We start from the raw sequence: 18539 nt of genomic DNA on the forward strand, positions 1-18539 counted from the left end.
TCAAAAAAATATTTGTATATTGCATATTAAAATTCGTGCCATTTATATGCACTCCTTTATGCAATCAATATTATATATATATATATATATATATATATATATATATATATATATATATATATATATATATATGTACTTCAAAGTGTAATAACTTCCTCCTGTTATTATGAAAACAAAGATGGTTATTCAATCCACCTGAAAAATAGTCCTTTCTGCACAATAAGTAAAGGGTCAAAAGAACTTTCAAATTCCTCCTATTGCTATTTTAATCTTAAGGGAATTAAGCTCCATTGGACTCATTCCAACAAGAAAAGTTGACACGATTTAGCCACTATGATTAAAAGGCCTCCTCAGGACACAGGAAGTCAAGGAGAGTGAATTCTGAAAAAATAATAAATATCAAATCCACAAAAAACTAGTTACTTACCTGTAAACTATGGTTCTCCAGTATTATCTTTCATAGATTCACATGCTTGTATCTTCCCAGTTGTCATGGTGGAAGTCTCACAGTAAGAGAATGACTATAGCAGTATCATAGAGTAAAACACTGCATAGAATGTCCCATAGGGGACCATAATATTTAGTTGCCAAACCTCCTCATTATTTGGACCAAAACTCAGCCAATCAGCTGCCAGCCCTGACATCACACTCCCCAGCAGACCCTTTATACCTCAGATTTCAGGCCCCGAGTGAGAGCCAAGGATAAGAGGTCTACCTGAGTAACAGGGAGGTGGGAGGGCTGCATGTGAATCTATGAAAGATAATACTGGAGTACCATAGTGTACAGATAAGAAACTAGTTTTTTCTCCAGTATTGAATCTTTCATAGATTCACATGCTTGTATCAGAATAGAGAGCAGTACTTACTACAAGGAGCGTTGCTCAGGATAGAACCAAAACCAAAACAATGCCTTTGCATTTTAACCCCTTTAAAGCGTTGTAAATAGACCTCCCCAGTGCTGCGCTGTCCATTGGAACTAGTGCTGAATGGACGTCCAACGGTCGTGCGCAGCACTGGGGAGGTAGTGGCCGTGACGACCGTTGGCCGACGGCAGCAATTAAGGGGTTAAAAGAGAAGATTTACACATGGCCGGTCCTGCCGTGAAACGTTCGCAAAGCCCTTTCAAAGTTAATGGGACCGTCTTACCTGAACTGTTCGGGAATTCACAGATGGCGCAGCTGGTTTCTGATTGCTGGAACAGGATTGAAATTCTGAGGCCCACTGGAGGGCTATTATCGGTCCTTGAAAGAGTTTGTAATGCACGCACATCCACTGGAGGAAAGATTAAATAGAATTATACCACAAGTTCCAGCGTGCACCAAAATGGATTCAATAAGAACATGCAAACCGGAGGCCTATAAAAATGCATTATCACGCAGGGAACTGTGGGAGCTGAAAACTCGTGTGCATTCAAACTGCCTCTGAGGAAAGAGCATTAATGCTCTGAAACGCGTCAGGCAGAAGGACAAAACAATCGGAATTGCACGCCTGTTCCTTTGAATTAAAGGTTTGTGGAGGAGTGCGTCTTTTAAATGCAAGGGCATTGTTTTGGGAAGATATATATATATATATCTAGATATATATAGATATATATATATAAAATTAAATATATACTCTTGAACAGTACCTTATTGAAATAAATGGCGTAGAACTGCTTGTCCCACTGCTGCGTAATTTCGCCATGCTGTATCTAGACTATAGTGTCTAGTAAAAGTGTGCACATTCTTCCACGTTGCTGCTCTGCAAATGTCTGGCAGTGACACTCCTGCAAAAAGGGCCGTAGAAGTTGCCATCTTTCTGGTGGAATGTGCATGAACTCTGGATTGAAGAGGATTACCAGCTTTGTCATGGCACAGAGAGATAGCCGAAGAAATCCATCTAAAAATACTAGATCCGGAAAGTGCCAAACCTTTTCTTGGACCAGAAAATGCTACAAAAAGCTGGTTTGTTTTTCTGAATGACTGCGTTCTGTCAATGTAGAACTTTAGACACCTTTTGATGTCTAGAGAATGTAGAGATCGTTCCGCAGACGACTAAGGATCTTTAAAATACGTAGGTAACACCACAGGTTTGTTGAGATGAAATATAGAGGGAACCTTAGGAATTAACTTCGGATTTGTCCTCAAAATAACCTTGTCAGGACGAAATTGGAGGAAAGGTTCAGAAATCGAGAAAGCCTGAATTTCGCTTACTCTCCTTGCTGAAGTGAGAGCTAAAAGTAAGGCCGTCTTCCATGAGAGAAATTGTAAATCCGCTTTATGTATCGGTTCGAAAGGATACTTCATGAGCTGTGCCAGAATCGTATTAGGCTGCAATGAGACTGTTGGATGGAGAACTGGGGGAAACGTTCTGAAAAGTCACTTGAGAAATTCTTTTATCACTCTTTGAGACCAGAGAGATGGACGGTTAGGATCTCTTCTATATCTTACATAGCTGCCAAATGTACCTTTATAGAAGCATGTGAAAGATTCGCTTTAGCCAAATGCAAAAGATAAGGCAGGATTTGTTCTGAAGAGATATTAAAGGGTGAAGATTTTGGGAAGCGCACCATTGACAAAACCTCCTCCATTTTGCCGTATAGGTCTTGTTTGTAGAGATTGCCCGTGATTTGGAAAGAATATCTCGGCATTCCTGAGAAATATTCAAAGATTGAAATTCATGCTCATGAGGTTCCATGCCGCTAAATTGAGCGATTTAAAATTTTGATGGAGAATTTGACCTTTGTTCATGGAAATCAGGTTCTGAGAGGATGGGAACTGAATCCTGGGTGCCACTGACAGCTTGAGGAGATCGGAGAACCAAGCTGGTCTCGGCCATGCTGGAGCTATGAGAACTAATTGGCACGGTTCCGATTTCATTTTCAGAATCACTTTTGAAACTAGAGGGAATGGAGGGAAGGCATATGCGAACATCCCTGTCCAACACATTTGAAGTGCATTGCCCCCTGATCCTGTCTGATGGAATCTGCTTGCGAAGTGCTTGCATTTTGAGTTGTGAACTGTCGCAAAAAGATCCAGTGAACGGGTCCCCCATAGGCGAAAGACATGGAGAAGCTGATCTTCATGTAATTCCCACTCGTGAGAAACATTTGGAGATCTGCTCAGGGCATCTGCTCTTGTGTTGTTCACCCCCGGAATGTGCTGAACTTGCAGCGAGATGTTGTGGAGTAGCAACCACCTACAATTTTCTTGCGCTTGTTTTGAGAGAAGTTCCGACCTTGTACCCCCTTGTTTTAGTAGGTAAAACATGGTAGTCGTACTGTCGGTCCTGACCAGAACCGTGGAACCTCTGATCCTGGGTAGAAACGCTTGTAATCCCAAGAACACAGCCTTTAACTCTAGTAGGTTGATGTGAAGATGAGCTTCTCCTTCTGACCAATGATATTGTATTTCTAATTCTTGGAGATGTGCCCCCCAACCTTGTAGAGATGCGTCTGTAATCCTTACATAACTAACGCTGAGGTTCGAATAGCAGGTCTTTTGTTAAGTGTTTTCTGATTGTCCACCATGACAAGGCCTTTTTTATCTGAGGAGAGATAGACACTCTGTCTTCGAAGGATCCTTGAGATTGAATCCACTGAAGCTCTTGAAGAGGCCTCATGTGCAGCCTGCAATTGGGAACCAAGGGTTACAAGAAGACATCATCCCAATAGTGACTTGTAGATTCTCACCGAAGTGAACTTTCTTGTTTGAAGGTGAGAAGCCAGATTTATTATCTTTTGTACGCGTTCCTCTGATGGATAAGCTTTCGCTTCTCTTGTGCGGAGCATGGCTCCCAGAAACAGAAGAGACTGCGACGGGATAAGACATGACTTTTCCAGATTGACTCTTAGACCCAGACTATTGAAGAGATCCATGCAACACTGCAGCGAGAGCTGTGTTTCCTGAAGCGAAGCACCTGTTATGAGCCAGTCGTCTAGATACGGGAAGACTTGGAGACCTTGAAGCCTTAAGTGAGCTGCCACTGGTGCCATACACTTCGTAAAAACCCTTGGGGCCGATATCAGACCGAATGGCAAGACTCTGAATTGGTAGTGGCGCCCGGCCACCATGAAGCGAAGACATTTTCTGTGTTTTATGTGGATCGGAATGTGAAAATAAGCATCTAAGAGGTCCAGGGATGCCAAGTGGTCCCCTTTGCAAAGAGGAATATTTCTTGAAGGAATAACATGCGAAAAGAAATAAGTCACTGTCTTCTATTAGGCTGTTGAGACTTGACTCTTGCCAATGGTTTTCCTTTTGTCTGCTGCTGATACGAGGAACCTGAGGATCGAAACTGCCTGCATCACCACCGACTCCGGCCGTGGATGCCCAATTAAACATGCAGGAGAGGATTCAGGTGCCCGATAGTTCTTCTCAATTCTAAGCAGCGAGGTTGCAAATGACATCGACGATAATCCGAATTGCGTCGACAACGTTCCCGCCGGCGTCGATGAGGACGCCGGCGACACCGATCTTCCCGTCGATGGGTGCAGATGACCCCTCCCTTGAAACAGAAGACCTTTTTAATGGTGTTAGAGGTAAAGAAGCTTCTTTTTCTTTGGTCTTTTGCTTTTTAGTGTGTATTTTCTCCTCAGAAGCAGAAGACTTTCTTTTCTTGGAAGACTGAATATCAACCTCTTCTTCAGATTCCGAATCTGATGTGGCCGCCTTCTTTTGAAGCCACAATAATAAACGTGCCTCTCTGTCCCTCAAGGTTTTAGCCGAGAAGGTTCTACAATGCTTGCAGTCTTTAGGGACATGTTTAGGGTGGAGACAGTACAAACAATCCTTATGTGGATCCTCAGAGGATAGTCTAGGTTTTCCATAGGATCTGCAGGGCCTGAAAAGCCTCTTTTTAGAGCTTCAGCCATAGGGTAAGTAGCACAGTACCTTAATCCAGCAGAAAGAAACTTTCAGTTGAAAAAGGTGAAAAGTTCACAGGAACTAAACTGAGCAGAGCTCAGGGAGACTCCTCTTCACACGAAGGCAGTTGGAAATCTGAGGTATGATGGCTCTGTTGGGGAATGTAATGTCAGGGCTGGCAGCTGATTGGCTGAGTTTTGGTCCAAATAATAAAGAGGGTTAGGCAACCAAATAATATGGTCCCCTATGGGACTTTCTATGCAGTGTTTTACTCTATGATACTGCTATAGTCATTCTGTTACCGTGAGACTCCCACCATGACGGGGAAGATACAAGCATGTGAATCTATGAAAGATTCAATACTGGAGAATATAGTTTATATCATAGATACATCCATCAATTCTTTGGGTTTGTACATTAGTAGACACCCCAAAATTACCAAGTATAATAATAACCAATACTAAGATCGCCATTAAAAAATCAGCTATGCTGCCAGAGACACAAAGAAGGGGAAACAGACTGCGCCCCTCACAAGGCCAATTAGTGAGAAACCAGGTGACTTATGTTAGTGCTATTTAGAGCCAATCGATAGATAAGACCAAATTACCAGAGCACCCATACACCATGTTAAGTTTAACATGCTATATCCATTTTAGGCAGGTTAGTGTCCCGAAAGGTGCCACCATCAAATAGAAAGACAGAGAAAGCGACGGAGTGTGGCTTACCGCAGTGCCTAGTTTAGGGTTTAAATACTGCAGCTTGTAAATTCCACAGGTTATCAGCATGAAAGCATTTTGCCTTCTCGCCACGATGGAGGCTGGCGCTGAAAGGCAGGCTGGAATCAGCATAAGCAGGGAGAGCAAGACATACTCCAGATGCCAGTTTCGCAGGCTCCAAAATTGCCTAAATATAACCCAAATATATATAAAGCTATATCCCTGGCATAGCGGAGGATAACAAAGTGGTCAAAAATTCAAAAGCGCTTTCCTGCAGATCAAAGCGGAGACATAATGTGCTGCAACACCGACGGGGCGTGAATCTCATGTACAACTAACGACTTGGTCGGTTGCATTCAAAACGCTATCTACAACACGTGCATGCACCAATGGGAAAAGGAAAGTCACGTGATCACACAAGTCATGACCATGTTGGAACAGGAGACTCAAACTCAGAACAATTCTGACACAAAGTGACCGGTAGCAGTCCCAACATCTGAGGCAACCATTTAGTTTTTTCAATGGTCCTACAGACTTGTACTAGGGGTCTGATGCAGATTTGTTCCCTTTTTAGGTCTCGCCTGTCGATGCGCATGCGCATCGAGCAAGCGAGAGTATTGGGACTTATCCACTCTTTATCCACACTGCAAGGAATCGTGGCGATTCCTTGCAGTGCCCGTGACTTTTAAGCTCAATGCGCATGCGCATTGAGCTTAAAAGCGCGTGCACGTCCGTCTTTGTTTACCCGCTCCGCCCCCTCCCCTTCCCGCCGTCTCGCATTTCCCCTGCCGCATCAAAGGCTTTCACGGCCGGCCGGCCATGCTTTCAGTTTCACGACCGGCCGGCCGTGTCAATTACATTCCAAAGCCCGCTCTCCCTGCTCCGGCCGAGACGCATTTCTCCTCCCCCCTCCCCTCTCTTCCCTCCGTCTTGTTTCCTTTAGCTGCCCTGGATGATCTATTCTTACTCAAACTTGCACCGCTTTTACTAAATCTTACCCTTTTAACCTTCGCGATGTTTCCCCCTTTTTACCTCCAGTGCTTGATATATCGTTCTCCCCTTTTTAACTCGGTTTTGCGAGGTCTCCGTTTATTTATCCTCTTGCTGGCTCCCCTTTTCTTTACCCCGCCCGGTCCGGAGGATCTCCTCTGCCATAGCCCGGTGCTGGATCTGTCCTCGTTAGCCCGGTGCTGTAATTGCCACGCTCCCCCTTAGCCCGGTGCTGGATCGCCCTTCTCTTATCCCACACATGAGTTGCCCGACCGTGCTAATCCTGACTGCATGAATAAAATCCAGCACAGGCAAACGCACCCGTTCTCCTACTGTAACTTCAATATACTCGCAGGCTCGCCACCTCACCCAAACGTGCTCCCCCAAACAACGCGGCCTGCCACGCAAGGACATCAAACCTGGTTGCTGGTGGTCCCTACAGCTGCTTGAACCAGGTCCCGAGCTACAAAGAAACTCCAGCATTCAGCACCTCCTCGCCTCACCGCCTCGGTCTGCCTCTCACCTTCGTCGGCATCAGGCCTCCGCCCGCATCCCATAACTGCCATCTTGGGAGCGTAGTGCACCACAGGAAGGTTAAGGCGATCTCGCCCTCCAGACTTCTCCCCCAGGACTGCCGCCTCCGCAGTTTTCCGCTGTGAGTCTGCACGCCGAATCGCCTCCCAGCCGCTCACAAACAGAGTGCACATCTCCCGTTGCCGCAGCCGGTGGAAGTCTCCCCCTCAGTGCGCTGCCGTCATTTTAGATGCGCAGCGCCCAGCGCTCAATCGGGTGATTTTGCTGCACTTACACCCTTGTAACAGCACCAATGCGCCCCAGCAGCAGTCCAGCTCATGCACCAGGATTTCCGCAACCAGTTTTGCAGTAAGGGGCCACCTTAGAATCGCCAACCCCTCACCCTCAACACCTCACCCTCAAACCCTCACTCACCCTCAACCCCTCACCCACTCACCCTCAACCCCTCACTCTCACTCACTCACCCTCAACCCCTCCCCCTCAACCTCACTCACCCTCAACCCCTCACTCACCCTCAACCCCTCACCCTCAACCCCTCACCCACCCTCACTCTCACTCACCCTCAACCCCTCACCCTCACTCACCCTCACCCTCACTCACCCTCAACCCCTCACCCTCACCCTCAACCCCTCACCCTCAACCCCTCACTCACCCTCACTCTTACTCAGCCTCAACTACTCCCCCTCACCCTCACTCACCCAAAACCCCTCACTCACCCTCACCCTCACTCACCCTCAACACCTCACTCACCCTCAACCCCTCACCCTCAACCCCTCACCCTCACTCACCCTCACTCACCCTCACTCACCCTCACTCACCCTCACCCCCTCAACCTCACTCACCCTCACTCTCACTCACCCTCACTCTCACTCACCCTCACTCACACTCACCCTCACCCTCACTCACCCTCACCCTCACTCACACTCACAGTGCAATAGTTCTCAGACCATTTCAGTTAGAGCTTTTAGAAATGTTTATGGCTTTTTTTATTTGTAATACTTTAGCATTGGCTACAGGAAACAAAAATGCTAAACATTTACAAAAAAAACCCATAAACAATTCTAAAAGCACTAACTCTAATGGTGCGAGACCTATTGCATTTCCAATGCTTGTTAAATGAAAACATTGGTTTGGGGATATTTAATTCAGCCAAGGTTTTTCCAATGTATTAAAATTTGTATTTTTATTTTGTTAGCTTTAGGGTTGTAAGGCATTGTACATGTGAGAGGATTTGCGTTGTTTTCACTAATTTCTTGGGGTACACACTATCAGTAAGTTTTTTAGGCAAGGTGTTGACATTTTTAAAGTAAGCTTCCTTATTGGTGCAGTTCCTCCTGATCCAGAGAAAATGACCATAAAGAAGATTCTCTTTAAGAGTTCTAGGATGTCCTCTGTAATCTGCTGGATCTTTTTTTAAGAAAATCATAGTCCTTAGTGTATATCAACTCTCATCGAGCGCTGGCTAGGTAATTCCTTTAATTTTACCTGTTAGATCTTTCTTCGATCTTCAGTAATTTGCCGGTAATGTGCTAAATTATTTAGTTGCTGCAGAATCTCGATCATATTTTTCGCTATCAAGCACCACTATACCGTCTTTGTCAGCAGGTTTGTCTGATTGAGTCATTAGTGGCAAGATGATATAATGCCTCCCTCTCTGTTTTGGTACAATTGGGGTTGAAATAAAATTCCTTGGTGTTCAGTAGTCTCCCTCAGAATGGTATTTTCAAATGCCAAAACTTGCGACAACATGATGGAGATGGAAGGACAGAAGCTAGATTTGTTTTTAAAATCACTAATATTCTCTTCAATCATAAGCTCACTGCCAGCGAAATAAACTTTAAGCCTTATTTTACAAAGAAATCGCAGCATCTGTTTTAGTGGAGATGGGGTTTTGTACAGTTAAAGAACAAAAGACAAACCTTTCCAAGTACAGAAATCTCACTGTCTGAGAGGAAATGCCCAGATAGATTATAAATGGGAGCACTGGCAATATAGTTATTAGTACTATTATTTAGAGTAGATATTTGAGCGTCCTGTTCCAAAAGGATTAGTTACTTACCTGTAATCCTAGTTTTCTTCCAGGGGTATCCTCATCAAAGTCAAAAGGACTAGAATAGCACTAGTATATTCCCGCCCATACGCTGGACCCCGGAAACACAATCATATATGTGCCCCACATATATGTAACTCCATATTACCTACTGGCGATAGCCAGTAGGTATATATAGTTAGGATTGTTTTCCATAGGGAAATCGCAACATTCTATTGGGAATAACTTTGGCGCCGGTTGAGGAATCTTCCTGAAATTTTCCTTAACTTTGCCTCGCAGCGCTCCGGTCCTTCCCTGAAAGTTTGGGGGGGGATTCGTCAAGCGGGGGCCGAGATAACAGGGGGGTCCCAAAACGTGTTTTCCCCATGTTAATTTCCATAGGGCGGTTGGACTCACTTTTAGCCCGAACGGCTGAATGGTTTTCCACCAAACTTGGCAAAATTGTAGGGACTGGTAGCCCGATGTGCCTTTGCTATGTCTCAAGATATGTGCTCCAGTGGTTTTTACGAAAATTAACTTTGAAAAAATATATATTGGGCTACATATATGTTAGAGCCCAAATGTAGCCCAATGATGGCCACCAGACAAAAAAAAAAACAAATGTAGCCCAAATATCAGCCAGGTGTAGCCCAACTATAGCCCAATGACAGAATGTCCCAGAGTGTTCTAAAGAACAACTAGAGCGCTAACAGTCTTACTTATGACAAAAGTATGGCACACCTGAAGTCATCTTGATTGGAATAAAGTGTTAACACTTAAAACATTTAATTTGCAAAGGAACAAAATGAGGGGGTTCATTTTGCCATAGAAATTATGATTAGTGCTGAAGAAAGAAAAATTAGGGCACATTTTGAGTGACTTCTCAAATCCTCTTATAATTAATTAAAAAAATTCTGATATGCAGTCTCCCAAGATGGCCACCAGAGACAAAATAGCCTGTGCTTAAAAACTCTGTTAGCAAAGCAGGCATTTGAGATTTAAAAAACGTTTTAATATATAAAAACGTTATCCGCTAATAGAATTAGCATTTAAAAAACCTTGCGAATTCAATGAAAAAACCATAGGCTTCAGGCCTTATATAGTTAGGAATTAGCATTTAAAAAACCTTGCGAATTCACTGAAAAATCCATAGGTTTTAGGCCTTATATAGTTAGGAATTAGCATTTAAAAAACCTTTGAAATTGACTGAAAAAACCATAGGTTTCAGGCCTTATATAGTTAGGAATTAGCATTTAAAAAACCTTGTAAATTCACTGAAAAAACCATAGGTTTCAGGCCTTATATAGTTAGGAATTAGCTTTTAAAAAACCTTTGAAATTCACTCAAAAAACTATAAGTTTTAGTGGTGTTATAGTTAGCTGGACATTTTACTCATACAAAACCATTGAAATTGCTCCTATATAGTTAGTTGTACTAACTATATTTTGCGCACCCGCAATCCATTGCTGATGATGTCACATATTAGATCATTCATGACATGGTCAGTGACATCAAAAAACTCATAGCAACATAGAGATAAACTGGCACCGTGCCTTTAAGGAGGTCATGACCCCCAGCTTCCCATCATGCCTCAGGGGTGACAGTTAGGTCAGTTGTTCTTTGCGGTGACTCAAAAAGCCATGGCACAAAAAGTTGCTAATAAGCTTAAAATACCCAAATCCTTTGCCCGGGGAGGTGGGAGGGTTGCTTATGACTTTGAGGAGGATACCCCTGGAAGAGAACTGGGATTACAGGTAAGTAACTAATCCTTCTCTTCCAGGGGATCCTCATCAATAGTCATAAGCACTAGAATAGAACAGAGAGCCTCACCTCATCCACCTGCGGGCAAAGGAACATAACGGTAAATTAACCAATCAGCTTAGATAACCAAGCCTGGACAGATAGATCACTATCCGAAAAGATGCCTAAAGGAGGCCTGGCCCACTTGAGTATCAGCCCTGGAATTGGATTCTAGACAGTAATGCCTTGTGAAGGTGTGAACCAATCTCCAGGATGCAGCCTTGCAAATCTCTGATATTGGAACATCATGCAAGAAAGCTACTGTGGCCGCTTTCCCCCTAGTGGAGTGTGCTTTAGGAGAAAACAACAAGGGTTTATGAGACAGCTGGTAAGCCAATTTTATACAGGACACTATCCATCTTGAAATGGATCTTTTAGAGGATGGGGAGCCTTTTCTCATGGCACCATAATTTAAAAACAATTGATCTGATTTTCTGATGCCCTTGGTACCACTCTTTTGAGGTCCAAGGAATGTAGCGACCTCTGCGCAGGAGTCATGGGGTTTGGAAGAAAGGACGGTAGGGAGATTGACTGATTAATATGAAAATCAGACACAACTTTAGGCAAAAAGGAAGGGTGAGCCCTTAATACTACCCTTTTGTGGTGAAAAATGGTATAAGGCTCTTTTGCACACAGCGCTTGGATTTCACTTACTCTGCGCGCTGATGTTATTGCTACCAGAGCAGCGGCCTTCCATGTCAGGTGCTGTAAAGAGGCTTTGTGAATGGGCTCAAAAGGGGGACCCATTAATTCGGACAGCACCAGATTCAACTCCCATGGAGGAGAAGGGCTTCGAACAGGGGGATATACTTTCGTCAACCCCTGTAAGAAGTCCTTAACCACCTCCATTTGGAAAAAAGAACGTTGGCTGGGTGACTTTCTGTATGCCGTAATGGCTGACAAATGAACCCTGATTGAGGCATATTTCAAACTTGTTTTAGCTAGATATAGAAGGTAAGGAAGAATGACATCCTCCTGCCCCTTGGTAGAGTCAAAGTGATTTTCAACACACCAGAGGAAGAACCTCTTCCACTTGAACACATATGACGCTCTTGTGGAGGGCCTCTTAGCCTCTTTCAAAATGTGCATGCAGTCCTGCAGCAGTTTCAAGTGTCCGTATTGTAGGAGCTCAGGAGCCATGCTGCCAAGTTCAGTGAGGGAAGGCTGGGATGGAGAATCCTCCCGCCCATCTTGGTCAGTAAGTCCACTCTGTAAGGCATTCTCCTGTGTGGGAGCACCGACAGCTGAAAAAGGTCTGGGTTCCACCACGGCCGCGGCCAGTCTGGAGCTATCAGAATCATCTTCATGTTGGATCTGATGAGCTTGGACACCACCATACATTTTAGACAATGTTGTGTGGCCTTTTACCATTTTCAGCTATTGTCTGACCCCTTTATCTGTTCCTCTGTGGCATCCTTTCTTTAAACTGCTCTAAAAAAGAGACGTTCAATCTGTTTATCCAATTAATTGTAATATGAACTTAATCAAGTATGAAATTTTATCATATGTTTTGAAATTGTATAGCTATTGTATCTTAACAATTATCGTTCTGTAAGGATGTGGAATGTTTTTATCGTTTATCCTTTTATACATGTAGTATACATTTATGCCTTCATCATGTCGGCGAAATAAAGTTAGACTGACTGGATGTTAAATAGAGAAGACGGAAAGCAAGCTAAAATGTCCAGCTGATTGATGGCAATATGAAAAACTGTCTTCAATATCAGAAGTCTCAAGAAACAACTGTGCACAAGTTCAAACGGAGAACACCTCAAGAATGTGAGCACCAAATTAAAGTCACACAGAGGCATCACAAACAGAGAAGGGGGAATTAAGTGCATCAGCCCCTTCAGAAACAACATTACTATAGGAGATTTGAAAAGTGATGGCTGATAAGGTAAACAAAGAAAGGCCAATCGTGCTGACAACCCATAACTGGGCACACAGCGAAGTCTTTCCGGGAAAAAGATTGCACAATTTGATATGGGTGGAAACCACTATAAACTGCAGTTACTTCCTGTGTGACTCCAGGATTGGTATATGAAAGTACACATCAGACAGGTCAAGGGACACTATCCAGTCATCATACTCAAGATAAGTGAGTATTTTGAGCTTCTTGCGGACCAAAGAGTTCAGAATGCGAAAGCTCAGAAAGGGACAGAGGCCCCATACCTCTTTGAGATAAATAAAAACTGAGAGTAGCATCTGTGCCCTATCTTGGCTGCTGCTACTTGACAACAGTTATACTACACCTTTGCTAACCAGGTAAGAACCTCTTATTGCAAGCTGTTCCTAATTCTCAGAGATGGCTAAGAGGGTGAAAGGATGCAGGCGCTTGGTTGGGAGTACTGAAAGAGAACAGCATAGCCGTTTGTAGGACCCAGTCATCCCTAGCGACTGAATGCCTTTGACGGAAAGTGGAAGGACCCTATTCCTCCAACGGGTCACATGTGTTACTTCAAGTGTTGACTAAATTGGTTTAGCTAGGAGTCCCTGGGAGGAGATAAAAAGACTGCTGCTGATCCTTGTGGCCATTTGAATCACCATGCCCTCAGTATGGCTGACACGTCACTGGGGAGGTGAACAGTCTAATATCACCGAAACAGCATGCCCTCTGAATATCAAAGGAGTTTGGGATACTGTTGATGGAAGTCATGTTGGCTAGGCCAATAACAAAGGCCCAGCGATGGCCAATGTTTAAAGCACATGAGAGCAGAGTCGGCCTTAATGCCAAAAACATGGGAGTCAAAACAGAAATTCATTAAAGAAGGTCTGATCTCTTATGAAAAGCTGGTAAGAGTGTATCCGGGCACGGTGGCAGATGGCAACTGAGGAGACCACAGATTGAGTAACCAAGTGAGAGTGACCAGGCAAGAGTGGCGTTATCTGCTTAGCCATAATTTGTCCATCATGCAACCTATGCAAAATGATTATGAACAACAAGTTGAGCCACCTCCCACAAAGCATAGGGGTATTGTGCCAAAATGAAAGTTGCACTAGTTGAATGACTTTGTTTTTATCTCCCTATCTGGTGGAGCAGTAGGAAAAGAATCAGGATTTATTTTTCAAGACGAAGGCGCTTGTGCCACAGGGCTCTCATAAGAAAGGTGAGCTGTCAAGAATTTCAGATCCCCCGGAGAGAGGTGATGACCGCTTGTTGTTATGTTATGTTATGTTATAGTGATTTGTATAGCGCGCGGCTGCCCCAGCCAAGGGGCGTCCCGGCGCTGCGGGAAAACTAATTACAGAAAGTTAGGAGCACAGAGAGAAGAAGCATTACTGAAAGAGGTGAGTTTTGATGGCCTTTCTGAAAGCCAAAAGGTCCTGCATGCCACGGATTGTTTCCGGTAGATTGTTCCATAGCTTGGCAGCTAGGAAGCTAAAGGATCGACCGCCTATTCTGGCCAGTTTGGTACGAGGGATGATCACGAGATGTTGTCCCTCTGAGCGAAGCGACCTTCTAGGAATATACTTCAACAGGAGGGGGCACAGCATTGGGGGAGAGGCGGTTTTAAGAATTTTGAAGGCTAAACAAAGTGCCTTGAACTGGATCCTTTTGCCCACCGGGAGCCAGTGCAGTTTTTTCAAGGCTACGGCCACCGAAGAGTGGCGGGGGAGGCCTACCAGTGCCCTGGCAGCCGCATTCTGGACTCTCTGTAATCTGGTGGTTTCGGCAAGGTTAGCCCCCAATAAAAGAGAGCTGGCATAGTCCAGTCTTGAAAGGATGGTCGCCTGGACAATTAACTGGCGGGTGCGGCAATCGAAGAACCTCAAAATAGGTCTGAGGTTGCGTAGGATGCCGAAGCAGGTGGCAGCCACCTTTTTAGTGTGGTGCGTAAACTTCAATGCTGAGTCCACCCAGACTCCCAGATTTTTAACACATTCCTTTGGCTTAGGAGGTTGGCCCAAGGTGTCAGGCCACCAGCCATCTCCCCAGGACGCGGTGTTTTTCCCCAGGAGCAGTATCTCTGTTTTCCCCGCGTTAAGTTGGAGGAAATTCGCCGTCATCCAGTTGGTGATGTCAGTAAGTGTCTATTTGAAGTGAAGAGCCTCCAAACCACTGTTGTCATTAAGAGCCACCACCAGCTGGGTGTCGTCAGCGTAGGACACCAATGCCAGTCCGCTCCTTCTAGCCACCTCTGCAAGAGGACGGACATAGACATTGAACAGGGTGGGGCTCAGGGATGAACCCTGCGGCACTCCCTGTCCGATGCTATGCTCCTTAGAGATGTAAGGGGGGGTGGAGACTTTGAAGGACCTGTTGGAAAGAAAGTCTCTAAACCATCCTAGGGCTGTCCCCGTGATTCCAATTTCCTCCAGTCTCATCAGAAGAACCTCGTGCGACACCGTGTCGAAGGCAGCACTAAGGTCCAACAGGACCAGTGCTGCCGTTCCGCCGGTGTCAAGAATGGTACGGAGGTCTTCTGTTACACTGAGCAAGGCTGTCTCGGTGCTGTGACCAGCTCTAAACCTGTGTTGAGAGTTATCCAGGATGTTATTGGTTAGGAGGAAATTGGTAAGAATGGTGTTAACGTGTGCCTCGATTATTTTGGCTGGCCAGGGAAGAAGGGAGATGGGCCTAAAATTTTCAGGAAGCGTGGGATCTAATGTAGGTTTTTTAAAGATGGGAGATACCCATGCCTGCTTCCATTTAGAGGGAATTCTGGCGGTAGAGAGAGACAGGTTAATAATGTCTCGTATAGGTTCTGTGACAAGTTCGTGGGCTTCACAGAAAGTCTCAGGTTTTAAGTGATCAGCCGGGGAACCAGATTTGATTTTTTTACAAATTTTTTGAAAACTCTCTCGCTCAAGTATAGGGAGGGAGGAGAGAGAAGGTCTGGTGGGGTCCAGAGTGACAGAAAGCTGGGGAGAGTTTGAGAAGGTGTCGTAAATTTTCCTAATCTTATTGGTAAAAAAATTAGCCATATTGTTACAAAGGTCAGGGGAGGTGGTGGCAGTAATAGCAGTTTTTTTCGCGGTAAGGTCTTTCAAGATTTTAAAGACAGTTTTAGAGTAGATGCTGGCTTGTTCCAAGCCACTAAAAGAGTGTGCATCAGGGTGTCATTAAAAGTCAGCAAAGAGTCAGTGGCAGAGCCAGCCAGGACAACCTCTTATTTCCAGCTGTGTGTGGAGTTCAAGAGATCAGATCCTTTCTGCGACATCAAGGTCACCAGAGAGAAAGTTGCAAACTGGGGAAGAGGGGGAATCGGATTCCTGCTCCAACAGAGAGGATACTTAACAGTTGTGGCCTGGGGTGTTGCGATTTAAGGCTTTAAAAAGCTTATATTGCATTGATTAGCTGTTCCAACGCTATCACTGCTGTGTTTTAAGACAACTATTTGCGTGATGCCCTCGCTAAAAGAAAAGTATAAGAAGGTGAAAATGTACAGATTCTTGAGGCAACCATGGAGATAAGACACACCAGTTTGGCAAAGATCTTGTGGTGTAGGGAGTGATGGTAAGGAGCCTGGAGAGGTTGCAGACATGCAAGTTGAGTGCCTTTCTTGAGCAAGGGCATGATCGTGATTTACTGGACATGAGCTTGAATGTTGCTGGTGAGGACTGTAGATTGTTGTAAAGGGAAAAAAGGCACACTAACATAATTATTAAGATCATTTAAAAGAGCCTTGACTGCTATCTATTCGGTCAGTAGGCAAATAAGCTTCAGTCTATAGACACTGCTTTAAACACCTGGTGGCACAACTTTGCATTATTGTACAATCCTTAAAGGGAAATGTGTTCATAATCCAGTAAAGCAGCCTAACAAGAACTGCTACTTCAGGTGCGAGATTGCAGAGAATCACAATGCCCAAAATTGAATCCTGGAAAGATGGAATAATTCTACCTCGGAGCCTGAATAAATTGCACCCTGGATTTAAGCATTACCACCACATTATATTTCAACAACTGGAGATAATTCAGTTTGAAAAGTGCCTCTTATAAATATAATATGTGCATGATGGAAAGGGGAACTTCTATGTGCCAACTTAAATAACTTCACAGCAAAGCATTTTGGAAATTATCCAACATCTTATAAGAGATGTAGATTGTCTATTTAAGTGGATTAAGTACAAAGTAGGTTTATGTTGTAGTGATCAGATGTTGGAAAATGATTTTTAAAGCATGCAACAAAAAACATTTCTATGCTGGAGGGTGTTTATTTAGAGGGCAAATCATAGTTTTTTATACCCACTCTTGGAAATGAAGAAGTGAGCTCTCTATAATCACCAATTAGGTTGTACACATGCAGGTTCAGTAGGGTTCTGTTACACCAATGACATCTGAATGAGAACCAATTGAAAGCCATTAAATTGCTTCAAGAAAAGCTGGAATGTCTGACAAAGTGAACTCCCAGAAAGCTATTACATTATAGAGAACGCGACTGTTTCAATTCTGTAGAGACTAGATTCTACACCAATACTTGCCTTATTCCCTGCCAATGATTTAGCAGTATTTGAAGGTCTGTTGTGCATGGTTAACGGTGCCTGGATAGAACTTGATCCTGCAACTGCTCCTGTATTCCCAACTGCTGCTGGTGTAGCAGGTAAAAGTAGTGTAAGCATGTTGTTACTCACAAGAGGAATACTGGGATTAACCTGTTAAAAGAATGAAACAATTTATTGGTATTTAATTAAACCTTTTGGAATAGTCAGACAAAGTGTTTCTCAATGTTTTATCACTAAATTCTCGTGGAGCAGGGCCACTATTACTCAGGAATGTGTTAGAGCTCGTTTGAATCATTGTCACCTTCCTAAAACTGTGTGGGACGTACAGAAGTAGGACATCCGTGGTGCTGCATCAGGGTTGAAAAATATAACGCAGTCCGCCCTTGGGCCCATAAAAAGTGGTTGCCCAGGCGATCTGAGAAAGCAGAAAGCACAAGGTCTCATCTACCTGTAACAGTGCACCTCCGAACAGGGTGGAGTTGGTGGTTCAAGGAGGGACTTAACATGGTGGAAAGCGCACAGAGAATTGAAGAAGGTCCAGAGGAACAGAATGGTGCTCAATGGGAGTCCTATATTCTGGCCTGCTCTGCTATAGACTTCCTGGCAGTACTATGACAGCTTCCCATGAGTTGGTGGATCTTATTTATGATCTCTCAAACACTCATGCCAGGCTTATGATTTTAGGAGACTTTAATCTTTGGCTGAATGGCCCCTTGGATACAGCTTATAAAGAACTATGCCAGGCCTGCAGTAACATTTATCTCCAGCAGTTGGTGCTTTCCCAAACTCACTTGAAGGGTAATATACTTGATCTGGTCTTTGCAGAGGAAACCTGGGTTAAGATCAAGGATATCACTGTACAATGTTGGACTGATCATGCCCTCATCCAGTTCTCATTACAACTTCCCAATGACTCTCACACCGACAATAGTATAGGCAACACCAAATTCAGTCGGCAGTGGTATACATTTTTGAAATGTTCCACATTACCTGGTTTGTTATCTAATGGCTTTGCCCTGGAAAAAAGGTGGAGGAGAACTATCAGAGCCTCTGCCTACAGATTACTGAATCCCTAGATAAAGTAATCCCTCTAAGGAAAGTGAAGGATAGGCCCAAGCGTGCCGCCCCCTGGTACTCTAATGAACTTTATCAGCTGAAACTGCGTTGTAGACAAGCTGAG

General features: G+C 44.2%; 1 protein-coding gene across 2 annotated transcripts in view; it reads right to left on the bottom strand.

The window, feature by feature from the left end:
* Window positions 1-18539, bottom strand: part of SCAF11 (SR-related CTD associated factor 11) — an 864597-nt gene that overhangs the window by 66227 nt on the left and 779831 nt on the right. For both annotated transcript variants that reach the window (XR_013607094.1, XM_078675739.1), the window contains exon 15: window positions 17339-17509. Coding sequence is in view for 1 of the 2 variants with exons in the window: in XM_078675739.1 (XP_078531865.1) it covers window positions 17339-17509 (171 nt within the window). In the remaining variant the exon portion in view is untranslated. The remainder of the gene's footprint in view (window positions 1-17338; window positions 17510-18539) is intronic.

This window comes from Lissotriton helveticus, chromosome 1_1 (assembly GCF_964261635.1).
Source record: "Lissotriton helveticus chromosome 1_1, aLisHel1.1, whole genome shotgun sequence".
NCBI lineage: Eukaryota > Metazoa > Chordata > Amphibia > Caudata > Salamandridae > Lissotriton > Lissotriton helveticus.